Source organism: Phalacrocorax carbo, chromosome 1 (assembly GCF_963921805.1).
Source record: "Phalacrocorax carbo chromosome 1, bPhaCar2.1, whole genome shotgun sequence".
Taxonomy (NCBI): domain Eukaryota; kingdom Metazoa; phylum Chordata; class Aves; order Suliformes; family Phalacrocoracidae; genus Phalacrocorax; species Phalacrocorax carbo.
The window spans coordinates 16,107,322-16,134,800 of NC_087513.1; the positions used below are offsets into that span (position 1 = coordinate 16,107,322).

The 27,479-nt window shown below is 40.5% G+C and overlaps 3 protein-coding genes across 6 annotated transcripts in view; 2 read left to right on the forward strand and 1 right to left on the reverse strand.

Annotated features, from left to right (window-relative positions):
- Positions 1–2,603, forward strand: part of PRKAR2B (protein kinase cAMP-dependent type II regulatory subunit beta) — a 94,536-nt gene extending 91,933 nt beyond the window's left edge. The window contains exon 11 of the mRNA XM_064444926.1: positions 78–2,603. Coding sequence (XP_064300996.1) covers positions 78–211 — 134 coding nt within the window. The 3' untranslated portion in view covers positions 212–2,603. The remainder of the gene's footprint in view (positions 1–77) is intronic.
- A 6,681-nt stretch (positions 2,604–9,284) lies between these two features.
- HBP1 (HMG-box transcription factor 1) lies at positions 9,285–26,622 on the forward strand. Of its 4 annotated transcripts, none has more exons than XM_064444955.1 (11): positions 9,285–9,387; positions 13,576–13,768; positions 14,866–15,100; positions 15,998–16,130; positions 16,929–17,040; positions 17,163–17,260; positions 17,606–17,762; positions 18,316–18,460; positions 20,893–21,222; positions 23,716–23,857; positions 25,506–26,622. In XM_064444955.1, the coding sequence occupies exons 1-11, from the start codon at positions 9,373–9,375 to the stop codon at positions 25,521–25,523; spliced, it is 1,578 nt and encodes a 525-aa protein (XP_064301025.1). In that variant the 5' UTR covers positions 9,285–9,372; the 3' UTR covers positions 25,524–26,622. The 4 variants fall into 4 exon arrangements, with proteins under 4 accessions (XP_064301025.1, XP_064301052.1, XP_064301045.1 ...); XM_064444982.1 differs by having other exon boundaries at positions 9,286–9,387; positions 17,163–17,275; XM_064444975.1 differs by having other exon boundaries at positions 9,363–9,387; positions 13,580–13,768; positions 17,163–17,275.
- Positions 25,834–27,479, reverse strand: part of COG5 (component of oligomeric golgi complex 5) — a 203,215-nt gene continuing 201,569 nt past the window's right edge. The window contains exon 22 of the mRNA XM_064444939.1: positions 25,834–27,469. Within this exon, the coding sequence (XP_064301009.1) occupies positions 27,355–27,469 (115 nt within the window). The 3' untranslated portion in view covers positions 25,834–27,354. The remainder of the gene's footprint in view (positions 27,470–27,479) is intronic.

The window sequence follows — 27,479 nt, forward strand, 5'->3', positions numbered from 1 at the left end:
TCATAAGACACCAAGATTAGTGTCTGCAACTGACGAGCGCATTATGTTCTTTCTCTTTCTCTCCCCTTTTATCCTAGTTATGGATGTGCAGGCATTTGAAAGGCTTTTGGGACCTTGTATGGAAATTCTGAAAAGAAACATTGCAAACTATGAAGAGCAGCTAGTTGCTTTGTTTGGAACAAACATGGACATTGCTGATCCCAGTGCATGAACTAAACATTGGAGCAACAAGATCTGTTATGAAAATATAGCACAGTAGTGGTTAGTCCACAGAGAAATTGTGTCTCTTCCTATAGATGCCAAGCATTTTCTGTGATTTTAAGAGTGGGTTTGGGGGTATTTTTTGGATTTACTACAGTGGAAGTACTAGTAAACAAAATAGGAATTTAATAAATTGTGGGCTTGATTTTTGAAAGTGCTTACCATTGTTGGTTCCATCTGGCATTAAGAAGACCCATAGTAGCACAGCACCTTTGAAAATCAAGTCCTTTAACACAGCATTCATTAAAAAGTAGATTTCAAAAAACCCACATGCGATAAACTTGTTAAACCATCTTCTGTTCTTCAAAAAGGTTACAGCTTTTCTGGAAAGACTGTTAGTTTGAATGTGATATGTTGAAAGTATTAGTGCACACAAAGTGTTTATATGTATTAATACAGAAGATATACAGTAGATATTACTCTATTACGGTTGTCATGATTTTGTTGCATTTATCACAGATGTAGTGAATCACAAGACTAATCGTAAGATAAAGCATGACAATGCATTTTTGTAATGCTCATGACCCAAATCTGATTTTTAACATTTTGTAATTTTGTTTAAAGTCCTCTTTGTTTAATATGTCATGTTTCAGCACGACATTGTAATATCTTATGCAATTTAGAGGACTTGTATATTTTTGCAATAAACTGCATTTTTTATTAGTTACATGTATTCTGTACAGTCTAGAGTGAGGACAGCTGACAAATGAACCTTAATGCTTTAAAAGCAAAAAGGCATAGCTCGTTGTCACATTCCACCTAATCATACACAACCTATATTGTTTTCCTTCTCCCTTGTTTTATATTTATGCATTTTGTCTATCTATGCTTGTTCTCTAGTTAATTTTTTTTGCGGTGTCACCTTTTTAATCTGTTAAATCTTTTACCTATTTCAAATGAAATGGTCTCTGTATATCTCTCTTCTTGTAGTCTAATCTGAGCTATCAAAGACCAGATTCAATTACTGAAGTGATTGATATCGAAAGCCATGCTAAACTAAGCTTGTACTTGAAAAATCCTTTTTGGGAAGTATAAAAATATTTTTAATTTGAAAGATCAATACTTCAGAAGCTTTGCACAAGTCTGGAAAATATGTCATTGTTAAAGATAACATGTCTTGCTTTCAAAAACCTGTAGGTCATCATAAAATAATCTTTTTAGCCATAAGAGCATGGGATACCTTCTGAGACTGAGGAGAGAGAATAACTAGGAACACAGGGCTCATTGCTTACAAGGGTCTGTGACTGGAAATTCGAGGCACAGTCCAGTTTTAATACTGCTTACTGACCTGTCTGATGATGTACATGGAAAGCTAGTGCACATAACGGCGATTGGCAGTAGTTCTGCCAAAATGATGATACAAGAATTGTAGGAAGGCTGCTTGAGCCCTGTTTCAAACACCTGAATTATAACATCTTTCCTTCTTAGATAATGACTTTTCTAATGCCATATATTTGTGTATGTTGATGTAATTATTATTATCCTATAGTTAGTGATATGTTCTGACAATTTATATAATCATACCTGTATATGAAACTATGATTATATAATATGATAACAATATATAATTTATACCATACTGTATGGTATAAATTATAAGTCAGATTCCTAACAAAATACAATCTGAGCAAAATTTACAAATGTCTTTTTTTTTACCTAGAAACCTGGTATGAATAATTGCAGCTATGATAACTTGCCTTTGTACTTTTGATTTATGGAAAAAAGAGAAGCTTTTGTTATACTAGAAGGAAATATCAGGTAACCAAAATCTACGTCATTCTGTATGCTTAATCTCTAAAAGCTACCTATATTTTGCACTAGCTTGATGTGATTAAGAAAAATGCTAGAAATTTCTTGTACAGCAGTAAACTACAATCAAGGCCATAAATGCCAGTCACGATATTTTCAATATTGTTGGTTATATTTAAAGTTTCCTTACAATAAACGACACTTTTATATATAAAAATTTGTTTATTGATATTGTGTTTTAATTCTGTTGTCATAAAGTTACGAATGACCTGTTTATACTAATTTATTAAAACATTCATAATTCTTAACACTTTCACGTTGCTTTTCATAAATGATGATATGCAGATGCTCTGTCTACTCAGAATAGATGACATGTTGGTGTAGTAATTGTCATAGATACTTTGTATTCAATGATTTGCTTGTAGTTTTTAGCTGGGGAAAAAGCTGTGGAGTGACGAATTTAAGATGATCAGAGACTTTGGATTTTCTGAGTCCCAAAGTACAGCTTCATGTTGCAGCAGTTTTATTGTGTTGCTTTTGAGGACTGGATGATTTCTGGAATTTTCTTTGTTGTTGAATTCAGGGGGGTTTAACCAACAATAATAAATTCTTGCTTTGTAAGTTTTGTCCAAATCATTATATCCTTCCTCAGTCAGGAGGAATCCCTCGCTTGGGATTTCTCCTGAATCTATTCATATGTACACTGCAAACAGGCCAGTCTTCATGTCATAAATGTGGCCAGTGTTCATCCTAAAAAGGAAGTAATGCCAAGTCACTGATTTTTAATGACCTTTCAAAAAAAGGTAGATAGTTCTAATAATGTTAAACAGTACAGTGTCATGTTTACCTTATGAGGTTGTCTGTGTCCATACTTAGATTACCTGATGCTTCTGTTATTAAAGATTTTTTTATCATCCTTGTTTGTAGTCAGGTCGCTAAAGGAACAGGACTTGGACAATTACTTGGCATGTTAGTGTTTCTCTCCTTTCTCCCCAGCCTCACCAGTGATTTATAATTCTGCAGATTATTTAAATGAATTTGACAGATGGCTAAGTTCTAAAGGGGGGGGGGGGGGTGGGGGGAAAATGCTCCAATGAGTTTGTTGAAAATATGCCCCACTGGCTGAGGAGAGAAAAGCCTGAAAGAAATCCTGTATGAGAAGGGCATTCACAGGCTCACGTGTTACTAAGCGAAAGAGAACCCACATGGCGGCAAATGTTTACAAATGCCTTAACCATGGGGAAAAAAATTCAACCACAGCCCTCAGTTGATCACAAGACAGAAGCCCTGAGAAGAGCAAGCTTTCTTGGTCCTAGTGCTGATGCCTTCATTTTTTAAATGCCATGTGTTTGTGCCTAAATAGATTTCATTCAAGTTCATCTGGAATAAATACTTCTGAAATCATTCGCTTCTGGATCCCCTGTTTGAGATTCAGAAGTGACTGATTGTGGAAGTCTTGGGCCAAAGCTGTGAAGAGCATTGTGAAACCACCTACAACCTAAACCACTGCCACTCATGTTTTTTCCTTGTGTTGTCTTTTGTATTCAGTAAAGACTATTCTGGTCCTTGCTGGAATGCTGGGTTTGGTTTTGATTTGGTTTTGGTGGTTTGGTTTTGCTTTGTTTGAAATGTTTGGTGCCTTAAGCCATCTATAAGGTGACTCTGGGATCAGTTACATCATGATTTGTGTCATTTTGTAGTTTATGACACCCTTTCCATGGCAAGCGCATTTTTGTTTTTCAATATCAAGAGTTCTCAGGTGTGCAAAATCAGTATCTGCTGGTCGTCCTTCACAGACCTGGCATATCAAATTCCTAGTCATCTTTTTTCAGATGCTTGCAGTCTGTGATGGCTTTTGCTAAATGAAGTGCTTTGCTGAAAATCAGTTTGCCACAGCATGGACACTCTTACATGCTCTTACTGAAGTTTTTATGTTAGTTCAAAGCTCTTTTTAGCCATTCACATATGTGATGGTTATAGGTGTGTATTTATTTTGAAGTTTCTAAGATACTTTCCTGTGTCTGTAGTCCTCAAATAAATATTACTGCAGTCTTCTCTGGGAGGAATTGCCTCTTTGTATGCTGAGTAAGTGCAGATCTGTGCTGTTGATTGTCTTATAAAATTTAGGATAATTTTCAAATCATTCTGAGAGTTGGATTTCCTTCAGCTATATACTAAGGCTGTTTCTTAATCTACTCTTTAGCTCTGAAAGATGCTTAACAGGCTGGACACTCTCACTTCATGTCCTAAGGGAAGCTGAATAATCTTGGTAGGATATGAAAAGCCCAAAGAAAATTAGGTTTGAACATTGTCTCTTCTTTCATCCCATTTCTCTCTTTCCCTCTAAATTATGGTTATTTTGACAGCCAGGTAGGTGAAGAGCCAGTGGCAGTAGGGGGTTGTAAGGCAAGTGGAATGACTGGCTGGGTCCGTTCTGGGACACAGTGGTCCAGTTGACTGGGCAGTGACTCCCTTCTTCATCCTCTTTGTCCCGTCCCTGTCACTTCTACGATGGCAAATCAAGCTGAGTTGGGGTGCAGTAATGGTGTTGCCATAGCTGTATGAATACCATGGGTAGGGTTGTGTTTCTTCCTTAGAACTGGTAGAGGTATATGTTTGTGTGGAGGAACAGGGAAGAGAGAAGGGCCAAACTGTTCCATAAAAGAAACTGTGCCCAGTCAAAACCATGTGAAAAACTCTGACACGGGGTCATACTAGGCCATTTTGACAGTATCTGCTGACTCAGCCTTTTTTACTGAGGTAAATTAAATTAGGACAGCTGAAAAACAGCATCATAGCATGATATGAATACTCTGTCCTTCCTTCTTTGAGAGTATTAAATTTTTTCAGCTGAGCAGTTATGAAGTTTTGGGAAAGTATAATGCTCTGTGCAGGTCTCCCTGTGGAGGACTAATTCCCTGGCAGCCAAGCAGGCCTATGGGACCTGCTCCCCCACATATCTGAAGATGCTGGAAACTCAGTTCTGATAAACATATTGTTTGGAAAAAGCCATCCAACTTATCACCAAGCTATATCTTTTTTTTGTTGCTGTGCCCTTGTGGAGTCAGGTGGTATGACGATCTTAAACAATCTTAGCTTCACTGGGCCTTTAGTTTTTGGCTGCACCTGTATGGTTACATCCATAGTAGGAAATTTTATGTGCCTGGGACTATCTGCTAGTACTGAGGCATTGAATGGCCACTAGTCATACTAGTTTTTCTGTATCTGTGTGGGCTCATTTATAAGCTGTCTTACAAGTTTTTTTCCAGCTTTCCGTATGGTGTGGTCATACACAGATGCCCAACTGAGAATAGTCCTCGGCCTATGGCAGATCCCAAACCATATCTGAAAATTATTTGCTATTGGCCCATGCAAAGACTATGCCAGGACTATTTTAAAAAATAAATTTAGAGTACAGATGATTGTAGTCCAGTGCCCAGGAACACTCCCTGGTATTTTAATTTACCAACCAGCATAGAGGGAACCTACAGGTCATCTGTAGTCTCTTCTTGTATTTTTCTGCAGGCTTTGAGCTGGGATAGAGGGTTTTCTTATTTATCGTTCTTCTGGATTGCCTCTTGATATGTCAGGTTTGGGGCTTTTTTTCCTGATACTATTGTCATTTTTTGTCTTGCTCTACCTTTGCAGGTGATAAAAGTTTAGCTAAAACTGGGATGTGTGCCATAATGACATGAAATAAGTTTGTCATTAATTCCTGACCTGTCTTGGAAGAAAAAAAACCTACAACTTTCTGGCCTGTTATTTATTCTGTTTCTCCCAAACTTGAACCACTGCAAGAGGCAAGCGAAGTTTGCCTTCTAGCAGTCAAGGAGAAAAATTTCTTCCTTGGAGCAACAAATCCTCTGTTCCTCTTCTCTGCATTCCAAACAGCATCCTCTGTGAGGAGATTAGAGGTGAAATGTGGGGGTGGCATGCCTAGAGTTGTCATTAGGAAGATGGAGAGAGCCAACCACTGCTGCAGCTAGCCACAAAAGGCTGTGAGGAGAGGGAAGGAGTAGGAATAGCTTTAGGAGTTACAGAAGTCATTGTGAAAGGGGAAAACTGATGTGAGAGGGTCTGGCAGAATGGCTGCAGAACAGAGGCTGTGTGTTGGGTAGAAGTGGAAGCTCTGGTGAGCAGGGTTACTCTGATGTCTGGGGAGTATTGATTACCGAGGGTGGATGTCTACATGTAGATGTAAAAGCTCCTGTAGCAGAATTAAAATAATGATATACTGTATTTCAGAGAGTCAGCAGCAGCAGCTGTGTTGTAAGGGCAGGACAGGACATTGGCATCGGACAGGAGAGATTAAAAGTAGAGATAGGCATAAACCCAATATATATTTTACTAGTACAACTTTGACTGTAATATTATGCATTTTAAAAATCTACCTTGTGCTTATTTTGTGCTTCTTGGTAGCCATCTATGTGACAGGAACTCACAATTAATGCTTCCCAATCCCCCACCTTGTTTTCCACCTCTCTTAAAACAGCAGAAGCAACTGAACCAGCAAAGCTACCAACAATGTCCGTGTTACACAGTACTGATTCATTCTCTGAGCACCCATTCATTTTGGGCATGGAGTAAGGCGAGGTAAGGTGTGTGGAAGGGGGAATAATAATTTAATTAGCCACTAGGCATACAAAGCAAGGAATATGGCATTGACAAAATCTTAATTCTGAAATTTAGAAGATACATATTTGACTTCAACCAAGGGAGTCAGTAAAAAGTAAGCTTTGATACAGTTTTATGCATCCTGCTGCCATCTACTGCATGGACTACCTGTCCTTTTATTAATTTTCTCTTACATCCTCACTGAGTAAATGTTAATCCACTGTATGCAAAGGAGAAAAGGTAGATTTGAAAATAAGAAAGCTGTTACGCGTCTCTTTTTAGAATCTCTATTCAGACACTCATCTTTAAAAGATTTTAATCTCAGTCCCAGGTAGGGTTCATATTTTTGTGCTTTCTGGGTATGCCATAGATGGTAAGTGTGATATCAAGACTCTAATTCAGCAGTCGAATTTACTTGTCTAGACCTGTGTCTGGAATCTGGGCCAGTGGATTTCAGAAGACTGGGCTTCAGACCTAACACTCATGTGTAAGTTTTTGTAGAGAACTGTGAACCTTCATGGCAGATAGATTTAACGTTTAGTTTGGGGAAAACACTTTTTCTACCCAAAAGGAAAAGTACATAGTGGGGTGGAAATGTGCTCCATAACAAGGTATGGGCCTTTACACCAACAGTCTCTTCCTGAAGGATCTGATGGGGGCTCAAGACAGGATTTCATATCTTCTGTAGCTGCTTGATCTGGCCTCTGCACTCTCCACCTTCCACACTGTGGCAGATGGAGCTTGCAGAAGAGTAAACTGTGGGTTTTACCTTACAAATGGCTGTACAGGCAGAGTAGCCTATTTGCAGAATGGAGACATCTGCATATGCAGGTGTTCTGCCAAGCCTCAATCTGGAAATGCAGGGTCCACAGTAAAATTAATTAAAAACCCAAGAGGCTTGGGTCTCTCTCCAAAGAGCCTAAAGGCTGTTTAGATGTATAAGGGAGATCAAAAGAGAAAGGGGAAGAACGAACAGAGCTTTAAAGTTGATTTTATTGTGGTGTAAAAAAAGATGATTCCTGGTTTACCAGTTTTCAATTTATTAAATAAATGTATTTTAGAGAGGGGATGCCATGAAAGCTTTCTTATGTAAAGATGTATCGGTTAGTTAGGAAAAGCCTGAATTCTAATATAGGAAAAATCTGAGCTTGTGGGATGTAGGGTTAGGCAGTTGATATTATAATGAGCTGTCTAGTCACTTAATAGTTGAATCTCAACATTAATTTTCAGAATTTTCCTGGAGGCATTTGTTCAAAAACACTTGTTTTAATACTGGGAAAAAATGATCTGTAAAAGGTTGGTTTGTTATGTGAGTAAGCACATAAGATTTTTAGTTAAATTCCATGGGGATTGGTTTTTCTACTCCATTTTTTTAAGCTAAACTTGAACATACACGTATAAAAACTAAAAATTTCCAATTCACACTGCAGAAGATACTAAACATAGTTGAAAGTAATGTCTCTCTTCAAATAGTGCCTACAGATAGTAAAGTGATCACCAACAGGCAAACTCTTACTTCTTAAAGAGCCAAATCTTAAACCAGTGTGCCAATGGCATCTGCATACCGAGTGTGTTTTGATGCCAAGTACAATTATGGTGTGATTTGTTTTTCTTGGAAACCATAAAACCAGCATTCCCTCTAGCGGCCACTAACGGCATGTTTCATGGGACACAAAGCTTGTGGAGAACTCTAAATACAGAACTATTTATATCTGAATTGTAATAGGTAACTTTTTTTTTCTTATTGTCTCTCACAACTCCGTTACTGTGCCTGGAAGTCAGAGCCGTTGTCGATCTCGCAGCATCTGCAGTCTCGTTTCGCTGTCAGTAAAACAGCTGTCGAACCAAACCAGGCTGGTAGTTTGGCAGTAGATTTATGGGAACGCCTGGGAGACACTCATGGACCGATAAACCTGCGCGCATTTAAAAAAATTACTTGTTTTTTCCCTACGAACTTGCATTTCGGATCTGCGCTACCACCGAGGTCTTTTTAATGAAAGGAAAAGGAGGGCAGAGGCCGGAGCTGCTGACTCATTCCCTGACCTTTAGCAACTTCCTCTACCCTCCGCAGCCTTTATTTGGCGAAAGGCGAGGGGACCCGTGCCGTCACACCGCGTCGGGGCGCCGGCGGGCGGCGGTAACTCACGGTGGGCCCCGGGCGGGCACCAGCCGGGGGCCGGGCACCCCGTCCCCACTGACGCCGTGCGTCAGCGCCGGCCGCCGCCATCTCGGGGCCCAGGCGCGGCCCGGGGGAGCTGCGGGAGGCAGAAGGGCCCTCCCGCCGCCTGGGACCGGGGAGGGGCCGCTCTCCGCTTCTCTGCCCGCGGCAGCGCCAAGCCCGGCGGCGCGGGTACACGTGTCCCTCCGACTCTTGTTTACCGTCAGCCGGGCGCCGCGCGGCGCATCCTGGGGGCTGTCGTCCCAGCGCCTCCCGGCTGGCCGCCGGCGGCGGCGGCTAGAACTACAGCTCCCAGAACACCCCTCCGCCAGCCGGCGGAGGCGTCGGCCAATCGGTGCGCCGTGTGGAGGTGATTGATGCGCAGCGCTGTGCAATCCGCTGCGCGGGAGAGCCAAAACATGTCCGCCCTCCGGGCGGATTCCTGACAAGCAGGCTAGACAGCCAATAGAGAGCAGCTGCGACTTGAGCAACGTTATATTCAGCCACTCGGCGGCCGAGTATCGCCAGGCTCGGGCGGGACTCCCGTGTGGGGAGGAGGCGGAGGGGTGGAAGCCGCCAGGAATTTGGTAATGGCGACGGGTTTGGTAAGTGCTACAAAGTTTGGAGCTGCCGCTTTCAGGGAGCTGCGAGGTCCCGGAGCGGGGCGGGCGGGCTCCGCCGGGCCGAGAGGAGCGGCGGTGGCCGCGGGCCGAGCCCAGGAGGCCGCTGGGTCCCGGCTTTCGATGGCGGCGACAGCCCGGACATTGTTTACCGGGCGTCTTCCCTCAGCGGCCGCTGCCGCGCACCCGCACTGCTGGGCTGGGACCCGCGGGGGCGCCGGCCCCTCTCGGGGCGCTCCGGCCGCGGCGCCAGACCCCGAAAGCAGGCGGGATAGAGTGGATGTCCGCGCTTTTTTGTTCCTTCCACTCCCCCGGGGAGCGCCCGCCTGCCCCCGTCTGTCAGGGCGAGGGCGCTGTGCCGGCCGCGGGGAGCACCGGCCGTTTGGGGAAGGAGGAAGAGGGGGGACAGGACACTAGGACCGGTGAGCCCCACGGCGACAGGGCGGGCGGCTCAGCCCAGAGCTGCCGGCGGGCGACGGGGTCTGGGGGGCGTCGGGCGGGGCGGGGGGGGGTCTGGGGGGGCGCCCTAGCCGCCTCCCCCCTTGCCGGGTCGGGCTGTTACGCAGTTGTGAATGAATGGGGCCTTGCGCGCATGCGCGCTGCCGGCCGGAGTTTATAAACAAGGGCAGCGTCCAGGCGGGGATCACATGACGGGCGGGAGGGGGCGGGGGGGGTGGGGGCGCGCGCTCCCGGGCGGGGCCTGGGCGCGGGGACGGGGGGGGAAGGGGCTCTCCGGCGCCCGAAACGCGGGGTGACGCACTGGTGCGTGCTCATCCGCCTTTAATTGCGCTGTAAATGCGTTCCTTATGTTTGTTCTGCGGCGAGGGGGAGGGACATCCGATGGAGTTGGGTGAAAGCTGCGCGTTCGGGCTGTGTAACGCTAAAAGGCCGTCTTTGCACAAACACCATGAATCATGCTGCGCGCTCCTCGGAGGCTGTGCCTCTGCGGCGGTGCTCTGGCACGGCTGCGCCAGTCGGGGATGTGGAGCGAGGATCCCTGATCAAAGCAGCTGTGCCAATAAAAGTCCCTGGTGTAGATCCAGTCTTGCCAGTATGTTGTGTTTTGCTTGGAGAAGCTCTTCGCTGGATTAAACTCCATCCAGTGAATTGCTGCAGGCGCAGACCTTGCCTGAGACTTCGGCGGTAGGTTCGGGGAAGGAGGGCGAATACCAGAAGGAAAACCAGGGGAAGCACTTCCAGCCAGGCATTCCTGCGCCGTGCAGTTTGGCTGGGTGCATCCCAGTTCCTGCTGAACCCCTTCTCGGCCACAGTCTTCATTTACTTCTGTCCCGAATTTGTATTTGTCCCTCAAAAATAGACGTGGCTTAATTAATAAGCCCTTTGTTAATATTGCCGTTTGCTTTAGTGTGACAAATTGATTTATGTTAAAGCACAGATTCATAAATAAATTTAACCACTAAAGAAAATGGCAGTAATTATAGTCTGCTGAAGCATACTTCTAGAAAACATCTGTTGCAACAAGTTTTGAGCATAAAGTTGAATTAAATAAAAATGAATCTTTGCAAGCTAAGTAATGACCATTCCCCTTAATGTTCCAGGACATTGAAAGGTTGAGGACAAGAGAAGCACATGAAGTCCAAGGCAGGCTTTCATCAAGTAGAATAAAAAATTCAAAAAGTAGAGTTGGGCACTCATTTTTTTTCTTAATTCATTTTTTAGAAATTTTTTTGGCTTTTGTACATGGGTGGCTTTGGTTTAGAGAAATATTTGTGGCTTGGAAAAACAATTCATTTCTCAAACAAGTATCTTTCTTGTCAGACCAGCATGTTGTGTCTGTACCTTATCTCTGACCTTCAGTGTGTTAGGATGCCAGGCAGGTACTTTCAGATCTTTGCAGCTGGCAGGAAGGAAGGAGAGGGTAACGTTCCCAAAATAAGCTAGCTCGTTCATTTTGGCAGCAAAATGGGAAAGGAAGAGAGAAAAAAACAGAGTGAAAAACAAGGCTGAAGGGGGAAAAAGGAGGGACGTAGACACGCCAGAAAAACAAGGAGTGACTTTCCAGAGTTTATTATGTGGAGGTAAACTTCAAGGTCCTGACTTGTGCTACTGATGTCTGATTTTTCTGTTCAGAAATAACTGCACTTTCAGTTTTTGTGGTGTTCTGTGATTTTATTGTCTCTCATGGGTGATAAAAGAATAATTTGCATTAAAGATGCTTCATAGAGGTGAAATACACATGCCATTGATAGTTAATTGATTGTATATTCTTATTTCTCTCTCCTTCCCTCTTCACCTCCTCCTCAAAATCAGAATTGCACTGTTGTGGCTTTTGTAGTAGTGCCATTTGAGTAGGATCAAACACCTTTTTATGTTTGTAATGGAAGTTTATGTAGGTTTTGCATATATTTGAAAGATTAGGAGATGACAAGGTTAGAAATCTTCCAGTAAAAAAACCCACACTGATTAAGTGAGGCCTCTTCTGGTAGGGCCAGTATGTAGTTCAAAGGGTTATGTCTGAACTATATTATGTACAGGACAAGCTGCAAAATGAACAAAACAAATTCATAGAATAAGGAAAAGCATGGAATATTGTTAGTTGGCTGTATACACACAATGCCTTTTAACTGTTTACTAAATTAAAGCTGGGATTTTTTTTCATAATGGCTATCAGGTGGCTTTTTATGCATTACACTCAGGGAACTTTTAGGATGACAGGCTTACTGTTTCATATGAAAAAACTTAAATCTGTTTTTAGCTATTTATATTTCTCTAATGCACATGATAGCTTACTTAGTGGACGTGCATGTAGTAGACTTTTCAGATTTTCTTAGCTGTGGTTTGTGCTCTTTTGTGAGGGACTTATGATTACTTTTTCAGTGACACTTCATTACAGTACAAGGTAATCATGTTTTGGTGGCTTTAATTCATCATCATCTGAAAAAAATAGACAACCAAATTACTAAAGATGGCATAACCTTGTTTTCCAGCTTTTAGAGGCAGTGGTTATGTAGAATAATCACATAGTACTCTCATGGCTGAAGATTATTTAAAATATTTCTTTTAGTGTAAATTTTACAGTACTGGGATTTGGGGAAATGAAACTGCAGCGAAACCTACTAGTAGAGGCTTCCATTTCTTTCCATTTTCAATACAGGTAAGGCTGTAGCAGTCAAACGTGTTTGAGACTATACCTAGAGTTGAGATAGCACTGGATGCAAAGGACAGTAGAAGAGGCTTCTCCAGATATACCAGTGGTGAAAGGGCGACTAGGAAAAACATGGGCCTGAGACTAAAGAGCATAGGAGACCTAAAGTAAAAACGCTGAGGGCAACATCTTTTTCTTTCTGGTCTTTATTTGCAAGGCCTGTTTCATGTTCCTCGAGTCTCTGGGCCTAGCAGCATGCGTCTGATGGAGCGAGGTACTTTGTCTGTGGCAGAGGAAGAGCAAGTTAGGGGCAGGCTAGTTCTGTGAGCCAGCCACACATGAGTCGGTGAGACCAGATGGGATGTGTTAGGGGCAGCTGGCCGGCGTCATCATGAGGACGGTGTCTGAAAGGCAGTGGATTTGGTGGTGGGAGGGCTCCCAATAACTGGAAAAAAAGAAAGTGACACACCTGGCTTCAAGGAGGAAGATGTGGGGAAACTACAAGCTGGTCAGCATAACCTTAGACTTCAGGAAGATTGTGGAATAGATCCTCCTGACAGCTGTGTCCTGGCTCTTATAAGGCAAGAAGGTGACTGGGAATAGCCAGGATGGATTAACCAAAGGCGAATCTTGTCTGATCTGTCTGATTGCCTTCTGTGATGGGGTGCATGGCTCAGGGTACCAAGTGAATGTTGTTTACCTTGGCTTGAGTGGTGGTTGAGGAGATGACCCCAGACTCTTGGAGGCAACGGGCACAAACCATGTGTAAGGAGCAACTTTACAGCAAGAGTGGTCATTGGAACAGGTTCCTGAGAAGTGTCAGGGAGTCTCCATCCTTCAATATACTAGAAACTCCAAGTGGCCAGGGCCCCAGGCAGCCTCCTCAGACTTCAGAGTTGGCTGCAGGGATTGTACTTGATCATCTCTAGAGGTCCCTTTCAAGTGAAATTATGCTGTGATTTTCACAGATTATGGACGATTTAGGGTTCTGGCAATGAAGTAGCCTGTCAGATGCAACTCAGAACAGTTCATGTGTATACAAATTTTTAACCTCTGTCTCTTTAAAGTCAGATACTTTGGAGCATCCTAACATGGTGTGGGAAGTGAAGACAAATCAAATGCCTAATGCAGTTCAGAAACTCCTTCTGGTAGTGGACAAGAGAACTTCAGGGATGAATGAGTCACTGGAGTTGCTGAAGTGTAATGAAAACCTGCCCTCTTCTCCTGGATATGCATCCTGTGATGAACACATGGAACTTGGTAAATAACATTACTTTTTCAGAAGCAGCCAAATTCTGAAGTTTGTTGTAGTTTTTCTATAGTGAAATTACTGGAAGCTGACTGAATGAGATTACTGATTTTTAACGAGCAGAAAATACGTAGTGAATCGTGACATGTGATGGTCTTATTTTGCAGTTGCCTTTCCCTTTAACTCATTTCCAGTTCTGACACACTGGCCTGTTGACTTAAATGTGTTCTTGAACTCAGAGCTGCAAATTTCTGCTTCTAATCTCCAGAGGAGCCTTTTTTGGCACAAGAATAACAAACAGCCCACGAGCTCCTCCTAAAGGGAAATGGTGCTGCTTTAGATCAGCTGCAAATAGATATTCTAGGTTAGAGGAACATCTAACTTCGGTTCTTAGATACTGGAAAAAAATAGCACGTATATTAAAGACGATTGATATAATCAATGAAATATTAGCATGTTTAATTGAAGTTGTGGAATGATTAGGAATAACAGTACTTAGTTACACGAGAGCATGTAACACAGACTTTTGTTAACAAGCTTGCCTCTCTTCTGCTATTCTATATAACATGTGAAATGTATAGGGTATTGATCGGGGTTCACCCCTACCAGGCTGTATACCCAGCTTTCACATCTTCTGAGTTATTTAATTCCAGTTCCCCGGTGGAAATATGGAAAACTTTTACCTTGTGCAGCCCCTCATGTTGATAATTTTTAGTGTCACACCTGCTAGGATAGATCAATTTAGTTGTCTATTGAATGTTTCAGTATTTTGGTGAAGCATGTTGCTACTTTTGCATGATTCTGCAGTACAGTTTTGTGTAAACTAGTCAGTCTAATAAAAACTTTTAAAACAGAACTACGTTTTTATCTAGTTACTTAACGTTTTTCTTAAATTGCTGGTATGAATGTATAATAGACTAGAGATGTGATTATTTCTGTGACCATTTTGTCAGTGTTATGAATAGTGTTTGTAAAATGTTGGTAATTGTGATAGGAGGAACTAAAATTACTTCATTATGGTTCCTTTTTTATTTTTACTTGCAAGATTTGGTGTCAACTAGAATTTATCAAGGGGTATAATTAAGGTAATTTGTGCATTTGTTTGTAGATGATCTGCCTGAACTACAGGCCGTGCAGACGGATTCTACCCCACCTGCACTTTTTCAGCTTGGTGCTGATGTTTCACATCAGGAATGTTCAAGGCCTTCATGGAACCAACATACCTCAAACAGCAATTCGGAAAGTGCTTATTCTTGTGAGAATGGGGTGAACTGGCTGACAGAATTAGCAAATATAGCCACGAGTCCTCAGAGTCCTTTGATGCAGTGCTCTTTTTATAACAGGTACTGACATTCATTTGAAGCTCAAACTCCTAAGATTTGTAATACTATGTCTCCAGAAACATTCCCTTCACTCTTCATGCCCTCTGCCTTTGAACTGGAGCCCTATTTTTGATCTTTCTGTAGAGTACCTTTATTCTTCTGCAGAAGATTGCACAGGACTCTGTGTTTCAGAGCCTGTTGCAAAAGCTGCTTAATTGCCAGCCGCGAAGGAGGTAAGATGGAATAAGGACATTGCCTAACCTCAGAAGGCTTGGAAATTACGGGCATTTACCTCATGTGAAGCAGCAGATGAAAAATTAAGATGAATTTGTTATGTTAAATTCTTAACACTTGTGTGCTGACTTCAGATTGTTTTTTTAAAAGATGTAGTTGGAACCCTAATGCAATATATTTTTTAGTGATGCTGTTTCGGATTTGTGATATAAAAATTCCATAAGGCTGTGAGAAGCAGTGTGGGATCTTAGAAATTTCTGGGCTTCACCTTTTCTTGTACAGCTTTGGTCTCAGGATTATAATAAGAAAATTAAATGCAGTACTGTTAACAGTAATGTAGTTGGGATTTAATGATTAGGACAGAGCAGATGTCTTTATGAAGTCTAAGAATGGGCTGTTCAAGATATTTGTCAAAACTTCAGCATTGTAACAAGGAGATGCTGATGTGGAGGCAGTACTGTCATTTGGGTGGTACATAGAAGCTGTGCAGGAGTCATGCAGAATACTCCCTTTGCCTGAGCTTGCACCCTTTAATCATCCCATTTGAAAATTGGTGTGTGGGAAGTTTTCTTGGTATTCAGCTCATGCAAACAGAAATATTTGTTAAATAAAAGCATTTTAGAGTAATGGCAGCTAAGTCTTGTGTTAATCTGAGATATTTTAAAATACAATTTTCTGTTGCAGATCATCTCCTGTTCACATAATAGCTACAAGCAAAAGTTTACATTCCTATGCACGTCCTCCACCAGGATCCTCCAAGAATGATGCTAACTTTTCCAAGACTGATTTGGATGAAACACCAGTCAGACATGAAAGGGTGAGTTGTTCTGAGACATTTCTAAAGTAAATAAAGATGCATGAGTAATGGGTTAAGCTTTTTGAAAAGAGAAACTAGTTTTAAAAAATCATCTGTTTAGTTCTATTACCATGTCAATTTAAGCCAGATTTTCTGTTACTTTTATTTTTACCAAGCACAGTAGACTTGCAGTGCTGCATCAGAGTCTACATTTTTGTGAAGAGATCACATTCTAAGAAAGCTCTGGTTCTCTTGTGGATCCTTCTATGGCAAGCTTTAAAAAAACTATAGTAACTTTTTTGATGTCTTGAAGAGGAAATACAAAGCCATCTCCTTTTAGGCGCACAAAACCTGTCAGTTTGCTTCTCTCTTTCCTGTGTATTAATTTGTGTCTGAAACTTGTCTGTTAAAGACATTGAGTTTTTCTCAGTGATTCTTCTAGAACTGACTTGGCCCTACAGCTTTCCAGTAATTTGGCCATAGAGTAACATGTGCTTTGAAAGGTTCTGTGGATGACAAAGGAACAATAGCTTGTGAAATGCTTGTACCGAAGTTTAAGACAATCCATAGGTATGCAATGAATCTTGAAGAATGAAACCCAAAGATTTCAGGACAGCACATTTCAAGAAAAGGAGATTAAAATTCTTCATTCACATTTTCTGCATTTCCTGTAACTTCGCCTTCATGTTACATTCCTGTTAGTATTTCAGGCAAAATGATGACACAGGTACAGATTAGAGAGTGTGTCTAAAGACATGTAAGACTAGCCCTAAAATCTTCTGCAGTAAAATCTCAACACCATTTTGCTTTTTTTAATAGGTGAATAGTGAATCAGAATCTGGCATTTTCTGCATGTCATCACTTTCAGATGATGATGACTTAGGATGGTGCCATTCCTGGCCCTCAACTGTTTGGCATTGTTTCCTAAAAGGTAAAATAACATGTATCATCAAATAAGTGTGTGTTCTGTCTTGTCTTTTTTTTTTTTTTCTTGTTTCAGACTTTTACATGACATTAATCTTTTATTCTTTTTGTTCTTCAAAAATCTATTAGGCTCTCGTTTGTGCTTTCATAAAGGACGCAATAAAGAATGGCAGGATGTTGAAGATTTTGCGAGATCTGAAAGCTGTGGAAAAGAGGGAAATCTCCCAGTGAGTCCTTACAAGGTAGCTGTTAGTTGTAATAAAATAATTTCAATACCTGTAGCAAATATTTAGTTTCTTAGGTTATCCCTGTGCCTTTAATTACTGTCTCAGGAAGACAGGTTTATCCTGACCTTGACCAGAGCTCACACCTATAGTATTTGAGTATCTTGATAGAAAGCAACTGAACTGAATTCATTTAGGTATGTTTTGAATATTATACCACCTTTATTAATTTCTAGCAAGAGCAGTTAGAATGTTGGTTTTTTTTAATAGAACGTAAGATGATTAATATGGAGCTATTGTATATGCTTGTCTTGGGGGAAGAATTTTGAACTGTATGTATGTTTACAGGGCTATGGTTCTGATGGTTTGAAGTTGATTTCTCATGAAGAAAGCATTTCCTTTGGTGAGTCAGTGCTGAAGCTGACTTTTGATCCTGGCACAGTGGAAGATGGTTTGCTTACAGTAGAATGCAGACTTGATCATCCTTTCTATGTTAAAAATAAAGGTATGAAAATACTACAAGTACACTTGGCTGTGTATTAAAGTATTCTTAGAAAGTGGTTGCAGGTTCTATTGGTGTCCCATATTGCTCAAAAAATTGTTAGAAGCGGTGTTGTAGAATCAATTTACTACCTTTGTAAAGAAATCCAGAATTTGAACAAACTAAACTGTAAAGCTACAGAAATACTGCATATCTCATAAGGAAAGATTTGATGAAGTATATAAATGGAGCTCAGGAAACCAGAAGAACTGGGGGGAGAAAAGAAAGCTGCAAATAAGGGAGGCTTTTCTTACTTGCTAAACATGGAACTTGTGATGATAAAAATTTCCAGGTTTTGATTACTTTTTTTGCTAGAACGAGATTTCACTTGAGATAAAAATAAACTATTTGTAGTAAGAATTCCCTGAGTAAGTGTTTCTGGCTTTTCTTTTGGGTGAAAGAAGCTACATCAGAACATTTTTATGACATAATATCGTTTAGAGATATAGGATTGCTCCAATTAAGAACTAGAGAGATTGTCTGGCCGATTGTCTAATTTAACTCTTTACCACTTCAGGTTGGTCATCTTTTTATCCAAGCTTGACTGTGGTACAGCATGGCATTCCATGCTGTGAAATGCATCTTGGAGATCTGTGTCTACCTCCTGGACACCCTGATGCCATTAACTTTGATGATTCAGGTGTTTTTGATACATTTAAAAGGTAATTTTTGGATAAAGTGGCCTCAGTGGTTCTTGTATTTAATGAGTAGGCACCTTAAGTCTACAAGAATTTGAAGAATGCATTATGTAGAGCAAAGAGAGAATACTTTCGGTAATACAAGATAGAGGGAAAAAGGAAGACTGAATACTAGGAAGGCTGTGTAATTATGTGCTCTGCTAAACTGCAAAGTAGTACCTTAGAGTGAAATTACTTTTCAGCCCCTTTTTGTGATAGTTAAAGCCACATTAGACAAAGCAGTAAAAATATATATATTGTCTGTATAAATTCTTCAGGTAAAGTGGGTTATGTCTGAAAAATCTAGTACAGTTTTCCCACAATGGTATGTCTGCCAGCTATTAGCTTGTGCTTCATACGCAGCATCTGGATTACCTGAGTATTTTCTTAGTAGTAAATGCATGTGCTGTTGCTTTAGAATATGGTACTTTCATAATTAGGTCTTGCAATTTTTGAATGTTTTACTTTTGTGATTCTTTCCTAGTATATAAAACTTAGCTAACTTCAGAGTTTGATTAACTTTGAGGTCTGCCTTGTGTTGAGCAAGAGGTTCAACCAGATAACCTTCAGATGTCTGTCCAGCGTAAATTATTATAAGATTCTAAGGAAATACTATTACTTGTTAAAGTTTTTTTTCACTCTTTTGAGATTTCTAGGTTTAATAGAATCCATGTTCTCTTATGGTGGTAGCTCCTTTTTAGTCTCTGTTTTTAGTCCAGTTGCTTTTTTTTTTTTTTTTTTTCAATAGAAAAAAATTAATTTAAAATGCTGTTTGCAGTTCAAGCCCTAGGAACTCTCATATGATTTCAGTCTGGCACAGAGAGTGAGTTCAAAATGCTTGTCTTCACTCACTTGCTGCATGTTTTTTTTTTTCTTATTATTAAGTCTTATTCTGAACTGCATATGTCGAGAGCTGTTAGAATCATTATTTTTACATCTCACTGAAGAAATTGGACTTGTGGCTCCTTATTCATCCTGCAGCCCAGCTGAATACTGCCTGGACACTTCAAATTCCTTGTCTGGCTTTCTGGGCAGAAGGGAGCAAGTCACTGAAAAAGCAGCGTACAGCTGCAGCTGTGGTTAACAGGGCAGAAGAATTAAAAAACAAAATCCTGTTGCTTTGTTGTGGGAAGGAGATCGGAATAGGAAGGGTGCTGGTCTGTTGGTAGAACAGAGAGGTCCTTTCTTGTTATCTCGTGAACTTGCCTTGCAAGGTTGTCAGCGTTATTCCTTCTTTGTTGCTTTTTACTTTTCTAAGGGATTTTGGAGGCAACCCTTCAGGCTCCACCCTTGCTTTTGGTTCCATCCCACAGAAAGGAGCTGCCTTTGCAGATGGGGCTGGACTACCACTTACAGTGTTACCTTGCTAGTAGTTCTACTTTGTGTTTGGAAAAAAGCTCTTCAAAGCCCTTATTTTTGCCATAAATTATGCAGCTGTAGCCAAACTGAGGAGTGGGTGAGCGGAGCCTTAGAGTTATATGTATTTTGTGTTCATTTTGTGGTGGTGACTTAAGTGTTTTTCTCTTATGATCGAGTAGCACCTTTACAAGTGTGTTTTCCCCACATACCATGCTAAAGACAGTATAGCCTGTGGTTCCCGGAGTGATCTGCACACACCTGGAGATGATAACAAACAGTCTGTGGAATTAAACTTCTTCTGTAGTGGTTAGAGGTTAATTGTAGTTGTTGGTCAACAAAAAATTACAACAGTTTACAGTATTTGAAGGTCTAAATTTTATGGAAACAGCTCATCTAAGCTGTTGAAATACCTTGAAATATCGAGGAATCTCTCGTTTTTGTCACTAGAGGGCAGATGTTTGTCAGCTTTGAATGATAGTATGCAACACCATGGGTCTTTAAACTATTTTTTAATCTCAGGGGAAGGTTTGTCTTGTAAAATAATCCATATTTAACTGTGTAGAGAAGTTATTTATACGATAGTGTATGTAATATGATTTCTTTTAATATAGTGGTTTCGTATTTGTAATTAATAGATATTTGCAAGTGAACTCAACTCTTATTCTTCCCCCATCAGTTGTCCTTTTTAGTACCTATCATTCACTGACCAGATTTGATTTATGGTAAGGGCAGAAGCAGAAAGAAAGAAGCTTATTCCAAAAGGGGATGAAATCTGAAATTTGAAGACAACGTATAATTAATTGATACACAGCTGGGGAGATGACAGTACACAGCAGATCTTGGAAAGTTGCAGTCTGCCATCACGTTGAAAAAACTAATTCATCTGCCAAAGTTTTGGGTTTTTTTCTCACGATGACATTTGCATCAAGCACAAATCACTATGTCACACAAAAGAGACCAGAATATTAGAAATGTAGTACAGATGAAGAGGGAACAGCTGTTTAGGGATTTTGCATGAAAATTACTTGATCACTTTTTGATATATCTTTTTCTTGTAGTTACGATTTTACACCAATGGACTCCTCTGCAGTGTACGTGCTAAGCAGCATGGCTCGCCAGCGTCGCGCTTCTCTATCTTGCGGAGGATCGAACAATCAAGAGGCTGAGAGATCAGAATGCAGTAGTAAAAACTGTGCATCTACTGCATCGTCACATCTTTCCTCCAATTCTTTGTGCAGCAAAGCTGGCAAAAGCCACAGCTCAGGGACTGCAAGTACTGTGAGTGCCACTTCTCCAAACAAGTGCAAAAGACCAATGAATGCCTTCATGCTTTTTGCCAAAAAATACAGAGTAGAATATACCCAGATGTATCCAGGGAAAGACAACAGGTAATGGTATAAAACTGTAGTTTTGTTGTTCCTGGTGAGCTAGCAGAAATCTGTGTCCCACCTTTAAATTCAGGTGGACTAAATTTTTTGCATAGATTGTTTTAAGAACAAGTTTTGAAAAATGCTGACATGAAGCATTATTTATGGGTGGACTTTAAATATTTACAGTACTCAGTAAATTTGATACAAGCCATTTTTGGCAAACCTACCTTCTGAGAAAGCATTTGGGTAAAGCAGCTGACATATGTATATATGTGCTCTGGCAGAGTCACAAATACACAACAGTCTGTTTACAGTGATGAGAAGTGTTCACGGAAAAAAGTACCAGGCTCTCTGCTTGCGTGTTCTAATGCAAAAAGGGAATAAAAAGGGAATTTCTGGTTCTTCTAACTAAGTCTTGAAATAATACTGCAGATTGTTCGGAGAACTTACTATCATTTATTCTCAGTCTGTGTATCATATTGAATAATGGAGCAGTGATTGCTGGGGTATCTGAAAGACCTTAATCCAAACAGTGCGTTGCCAACTTTGGTTGTCCTAAAGGCATTCAACAATGTGCTGAAACCTGCGGGAAGAGGCGTATGACCGTGTGTTTGGGGGAGGGATCCAAAGACAAATCGGTTTGTTCTTTCGGTTTTGTCTATATGCATGTTCATTTCTAAACATTTTTTAGAAAGATGTCCATTGTATATGTTTTAAATAATATTTTGTGCTAATTGTGCGTAGGTAAATATAAACTAAAACACGTGAACATGCACTGATCTTATAATCAGATTTTAAAAATATATATAACATTATGAAAACTGTTACTGTAAAAATTGCATTGTCACATAAAAATTCTAGTACTAAACCTGGTAAAAACTAAAGGTGACAGGGCTTTGAAAGGGTTTTGGCTATTTTATCACGTTCTAGTAAGGAGGCTGTAACTGGTGTTGAGAAATAAAATCCTACCGTACAAATAACACATCCTTAAATCCCAGCCAGTCCGGTGTGCCCTGGCAATGACGTTCCGCAATGTTTATGGCAATTTCAGTGAAGCAGATCTGCCGCCTTCAAATTCATAGCAACTAGTGATGAGAAATGGAACGGAATGTCAGCTAGGGAGGTTTATGATGGTTATATATTTAATTTAAAATGCTGATTTCAAGTGGATGCAGTGAACTGGAGCTGCAGCTGCAGGGATGCGAAAACGAGTGGAATATTTCACTGAGCAGGTTTACCTTGAAAGAAAGTGATAGCAAAGTTACAAGTAAGCTTCAGAGTGCACTGCTCACTGTCCCATTTGGAAGGCCGTGCATTTGGATGCAGTTTCTTGGCATCCATAAAGTATAGTACAGAATAAATTGTGTGAGTTAGTGGTAGTTGTTTTTATAGGCATTCAGCTACTGTTGCTTAAGTTCTCTTGCTGTGTTCTCCAAGTGCTCTGCAGCTCGTGGAAGCCTGAACCATCTTGCAGGACTAAAATCCATTTTCTTTTTATGGTGCAGAAAACCCTTCAAAATTGCTGTGTGTGAAATGCTAAGGAGATGGTTGATGACACTCTGCTCTTCTTGGTTCTGTTAGAAAGTCTCTGAATAGCTTTACTGCCAGGAAGGAACTTTGTGATATGATAAAGCGAAATACTTACGTGTATACGCCTTTTTCTTAAAGCTCGTCATAGAACTTCCGTCACTGTAATCGGAAGCCAGTGCATACCCACTCAGTAGTAATTGTCATTGATAAAAGAGCTGTTGTTTAGAGATTTTCATTCAGCTGAAGGATGGAGTTAAAGCTTTAATGGAATATTGATTGAACATTTGGGAGTGCCGTTAAGCAACATGCCATGGTAATGTGGGAAAGTACCATACAAAAGACACCAAGTTTATAAAGAATAGGAAAGCAATTAATTCAGCTTCTGGAAGTGATGATAGGTGTGTTAGAACAAATGGTTCCTACTGCACAGGAATGGGAACTTACTGGTATGTTCTGCCCAGTGTGGGTTAAAGGGGGAGGAAGGTACGCACATGTGTTAAATAGACATCGGGGTTTGCAGTTAATCAAGTATTTGTTTGGCTGAGGTCGTGTTCAGATCATTGCCTTAATTACTAGAGAACATGTTTTCAGCAAATCTGTCATATGATCTTCCAGTACAAAAGCAGAGCAAAACAAATGTGAGTTACCATTTGGTGATGGTTATTTTAACATCCTGATTTTGCTGGTTTATGCGAGTTGCTGTGTATTCAGATGTACATCCTTGGAACTGTTAGAATGTGCACTGACCTGTGCTCGGCTAACACAGAAGTCCCAGCTGTTTAACTGTTAAAAGAAGTATGAGAAGATAACCAGAAACATGTTTGTTCAAAAAAACACCTCTTCTAAAGATACAGTTGATTCCTTCTGTGTGTGTTATTTCCACATTTAACTTTTGTCTTCTTCTGAAGTGCTGAGATAGAAAAAAATAAGGCTATTTCTTAACACCCTCTCCTGACCGTGCTGTAAACATTTATCTTGCAGAGCCATAAGTGTGATACTCGGTGACAGGTGGAAGAAAATGAAAAATGAAGAAAGACGGATGTACACACTAGAAGCCAAGGCCTTGGCAGAAGAACAGAAGCGTTTAAATCCTGACTGTTGGAAACGAAAACGAACAAATTCTGTATGTTGTGAAGCAGCCTTTTTCATTATGCATTTAAAGATGTTCATACAGTAGCCACAGTGATTTTTTTGTTCAGGGTAAACTCTGCTGCCTGCTTCCTCCTTGGTAGCCCAGACCTTCATTTAACTCCCGTGTCGTGTAACCTGCTTTTGGACAGTTGGCAGGAGGTAGATGAGGAGAGGGTCTGTCTCTGATTATTTTGAGAGTTCCCTGAATTCTGTTGAATTGTGGTAGTGAGTGTGCTTGTGAAATACAGAGGAAGGGCACGTCACCTTTTGTTTGAAGTAACTGGGTTTATAAGGCTGTACCTAAATTACGCCTGTCCATTCCCCTCAAAGACACTTAAAGTTTCACAAAACCCGTCTCTGTTGTGATTTAAACAGTCTCCTTTCTCTTCAGTAAGAGCTTTTTCTTTTCCATTTTCTATATTTTTTTACTCCTAATTTATACCAGCATATATGAAAGTATTGAGGGAGCAAATACATTTTTTTCCCATTAATCCCTTTCATTTATTACTGTTTTAACTGTAAAATAAATAAAATAGATAACACTTCTTCTGTAGGGAAATAAATTGTTTTCCGCTTTGTAGTTTGTCATCAATTTAAGAGTCTGCAGCAGTGTATTAGTAGGTGGTGGATGTGTTAGGCAAGATAAGGGCTTTCAAGTTAATACATCATATGAAGAGACCATCAGAAAAGGAGATTCTGCCAACCTGCCTGTTCAGCTGTAAGAGTAGGTTGGAAGAAAAGATCCACTGAGGGGTACCAAATGCCACGTCCTTTCATCACCCATTTTATGCCTGGGTAGGAGCATCAAGTCTGGTGTGGACTTCAGGGGTTTAAGATTTCATCCTCAAATTACCCCCTTTCCTTTCACATGCAAACGAAGCTGCTTTCTCCAGAGCTATGCAAGTGTTGCCTTCAGACTGAATAAGAAATGCTCCAGCACTTCTTACTGCTGTACAATCTTGGTGCCGAGTTTTCAGTCCCTTGTTGCAGAAGGTTTCACCAAATCCCAGCTGCTAGGAACAAGCTGTTTTTCTGTTCACTGTGTTCTATTTTAATCAACAGTGACAGCTTCTGTTAGATTTCCTTGTGGGTTTAGTTAAAATAATACTATTTATTTATTCATTTTGCTTTTACACTACTGCAGTCTTGGGCATGTGATGGTGTGATGAAGTTCACTTCACACATGCACCTGCGAGCTTCAGGGAACTCAGTGGGGATGTTTGTGCATAACTGAGAAGAATAGCAATGGGGTGGCCTTAGGAAGGAGGATGGCTTTCGTACCCTGCCTTCTCCTGGGTTTTCCCTTGTCCTTAGGGTCTTCAGGCCAAGACACCAGCATCTGTAGAACCTGTTACCTCAGCATTGCAGCAGGAAGTACCTTTTAAAATTGTTTTATTTCAGTGAACTAAGAATTTTGTTTGCAGCTTGGTTGCCTTATCAAGTACTGCTGGTGGACTCCAGGTCCTTTGATGATCAGGGGATAAGATCATCTGGTTTGGCCTTCTGTTTTGTTCCAAATAACTGACCAATGATTACAAGTACTTGTGGCTTCCAAAGCAAGTGTTAGCTAGGCTTAAGATAATGTCTGCTTCCCCTTTGCTTGGTAACCACTAACCTGGTTTTCTCTTCTCTCTTCTCAGGGCTCACAGCAGCATTAAGCCAGAATTTTCCTGTTAACTCTGTATTTACAAAATGGCTGTTGCTTGATGGCAAGAAGATGCGAGATCAAGGTCTTACTCTTTGTTGTGACTTCGTGTGACCATAAAATACTGGCACCATCAAGTCGAAAATGATCTCATATGAGTGCAGATTTGCTTTTTACAATAGAACGTTAAGTAAGCTAAAACTATCAACATTTTAAACCAAATTGCCTTACTTTTCTTCCAAACTTCATATATGTATCAGGTAATATAGGCTTGAAAATTGATACCCTGTGGTGCTAAAGTACTTTAGAAAGAGGCGAAGGAGACATGTATAAATGTTTATTTTTAAAAGAAAATGTACAAAAAGGGGAATTTTAAAATATGTAACAGCTGTTTATATACATTGATTCTTATTGCTGATTAATATGTATTGCACAACCATATTACGAATTACGATTCTGGGACCTGGGATTTCCTGAAATGGCAAAATGTATTATCAGCCCGTAGCTTCCCAGCCTGCCCAGATGCCAGCAAGTTACCGGAACATGTGGCGAATGGAGAGCGTAGTGTAACGTAACGTAGCACGGGAGCTGCTTCCTGGGTTGCCACGTATAAAATCTGTATCCACAGGTGAGATGTTTGCGCACCAGCTGGCAATAGTGAGAGCTGTTATTTCCAGTGGAAATAATGGCCCGGGTCAGGAGGAAACAAATAAAGAGCGTTATCTTAAGAAAAATGGTGCTGTTGATATTGTCACCATCATAGTTCTAACTCTGTGTTTGTCATTGCCACATATTATACAATATTTTATTTTGCCATAAGACATCTTTATGGTGGGGGCAAACTTTGCACTTAACTATACGTGCAACACTTGCACTTTACTTTTTTTTTCCTCCGTCTAAAATTAGAGCAGCTGCGTTTGGATTACCATTGCTTCTGCTGTGAACTTTTACAATCATGGCTTTTCATGTACTAAACAGCTGTATGGTTTGTTTTTTTTTTAAGAATCACAACTGTAAATTTCAGTTTATGACACATGTCTACATGATGTTGCCCCTAAGATTTTTGCACACTATATTCTTGTATATTATTTCAAATAAATTCATTAAGATTTGGTGTCGTGTATTTTATAAAATGAAGACGACTAATCAGAGCTGAGCAGGTTCTGCAGGGAAGTCTTCACGTGAACCCAACCGAAGTGTATTTGGATGTGTTCTAGTTAGGAAGCTGCTGAAGAATTTCATATGCTGAATTCAGGATTCCGATAGTCAACATTCTTTATTACAGTTTTAAGCAAAAAGAGAGTTGAAACCAATATAAATTCTTTCAAAGCGAACAGCAGTGCACTAGGGAATCATGTTATTTATAAATATTTTTCCTTGTGTTAAAATTAGTGATTTTTAGAAGCAAACTGATGATTCTAGCATTTCAAAAGTAGTTTTCTGAATAAGGCTAAAACACATCCAAGTGTTTAAAACTTTACTTGCGGGAAAAGAGCTACTTCCCTATTTGAGATATTCAGCAATTATGCTGTAATATTTGAGTATGCTCTAATTTTATACCTTTCTAAATTCAAAAGGAATGCTAAAGAATGATTTTTAATAGATGTAGATTTACAGCACATAAAATTAGTACGATTTCCTTAAATATTTATACACAAAGAAGTTCCTATAATGCAAATATAAAGCGAGAAGACAGAAGTTCCGTAGGTGAAGTAGGTAAACACACTTCATTGTAAAGCTTTTGTATTTGGGAATCATTTACATGAACCATAAGTATGTATGTGGCACCAAAGACCCACGGCTGTTACCGTCCATCCCATCCTGGGAGCATCATTCGGATTCGGTCACTGAAGGGTCGACATCGCTTTCTGCAGCAGCTGAACCATTATGGGATAGACTGGCGCAAACTCCTTTCCCTCTCTTGTTCTTACTGATTGAACGTAAGCTTCCAGTGCACCACTGGAAAGAG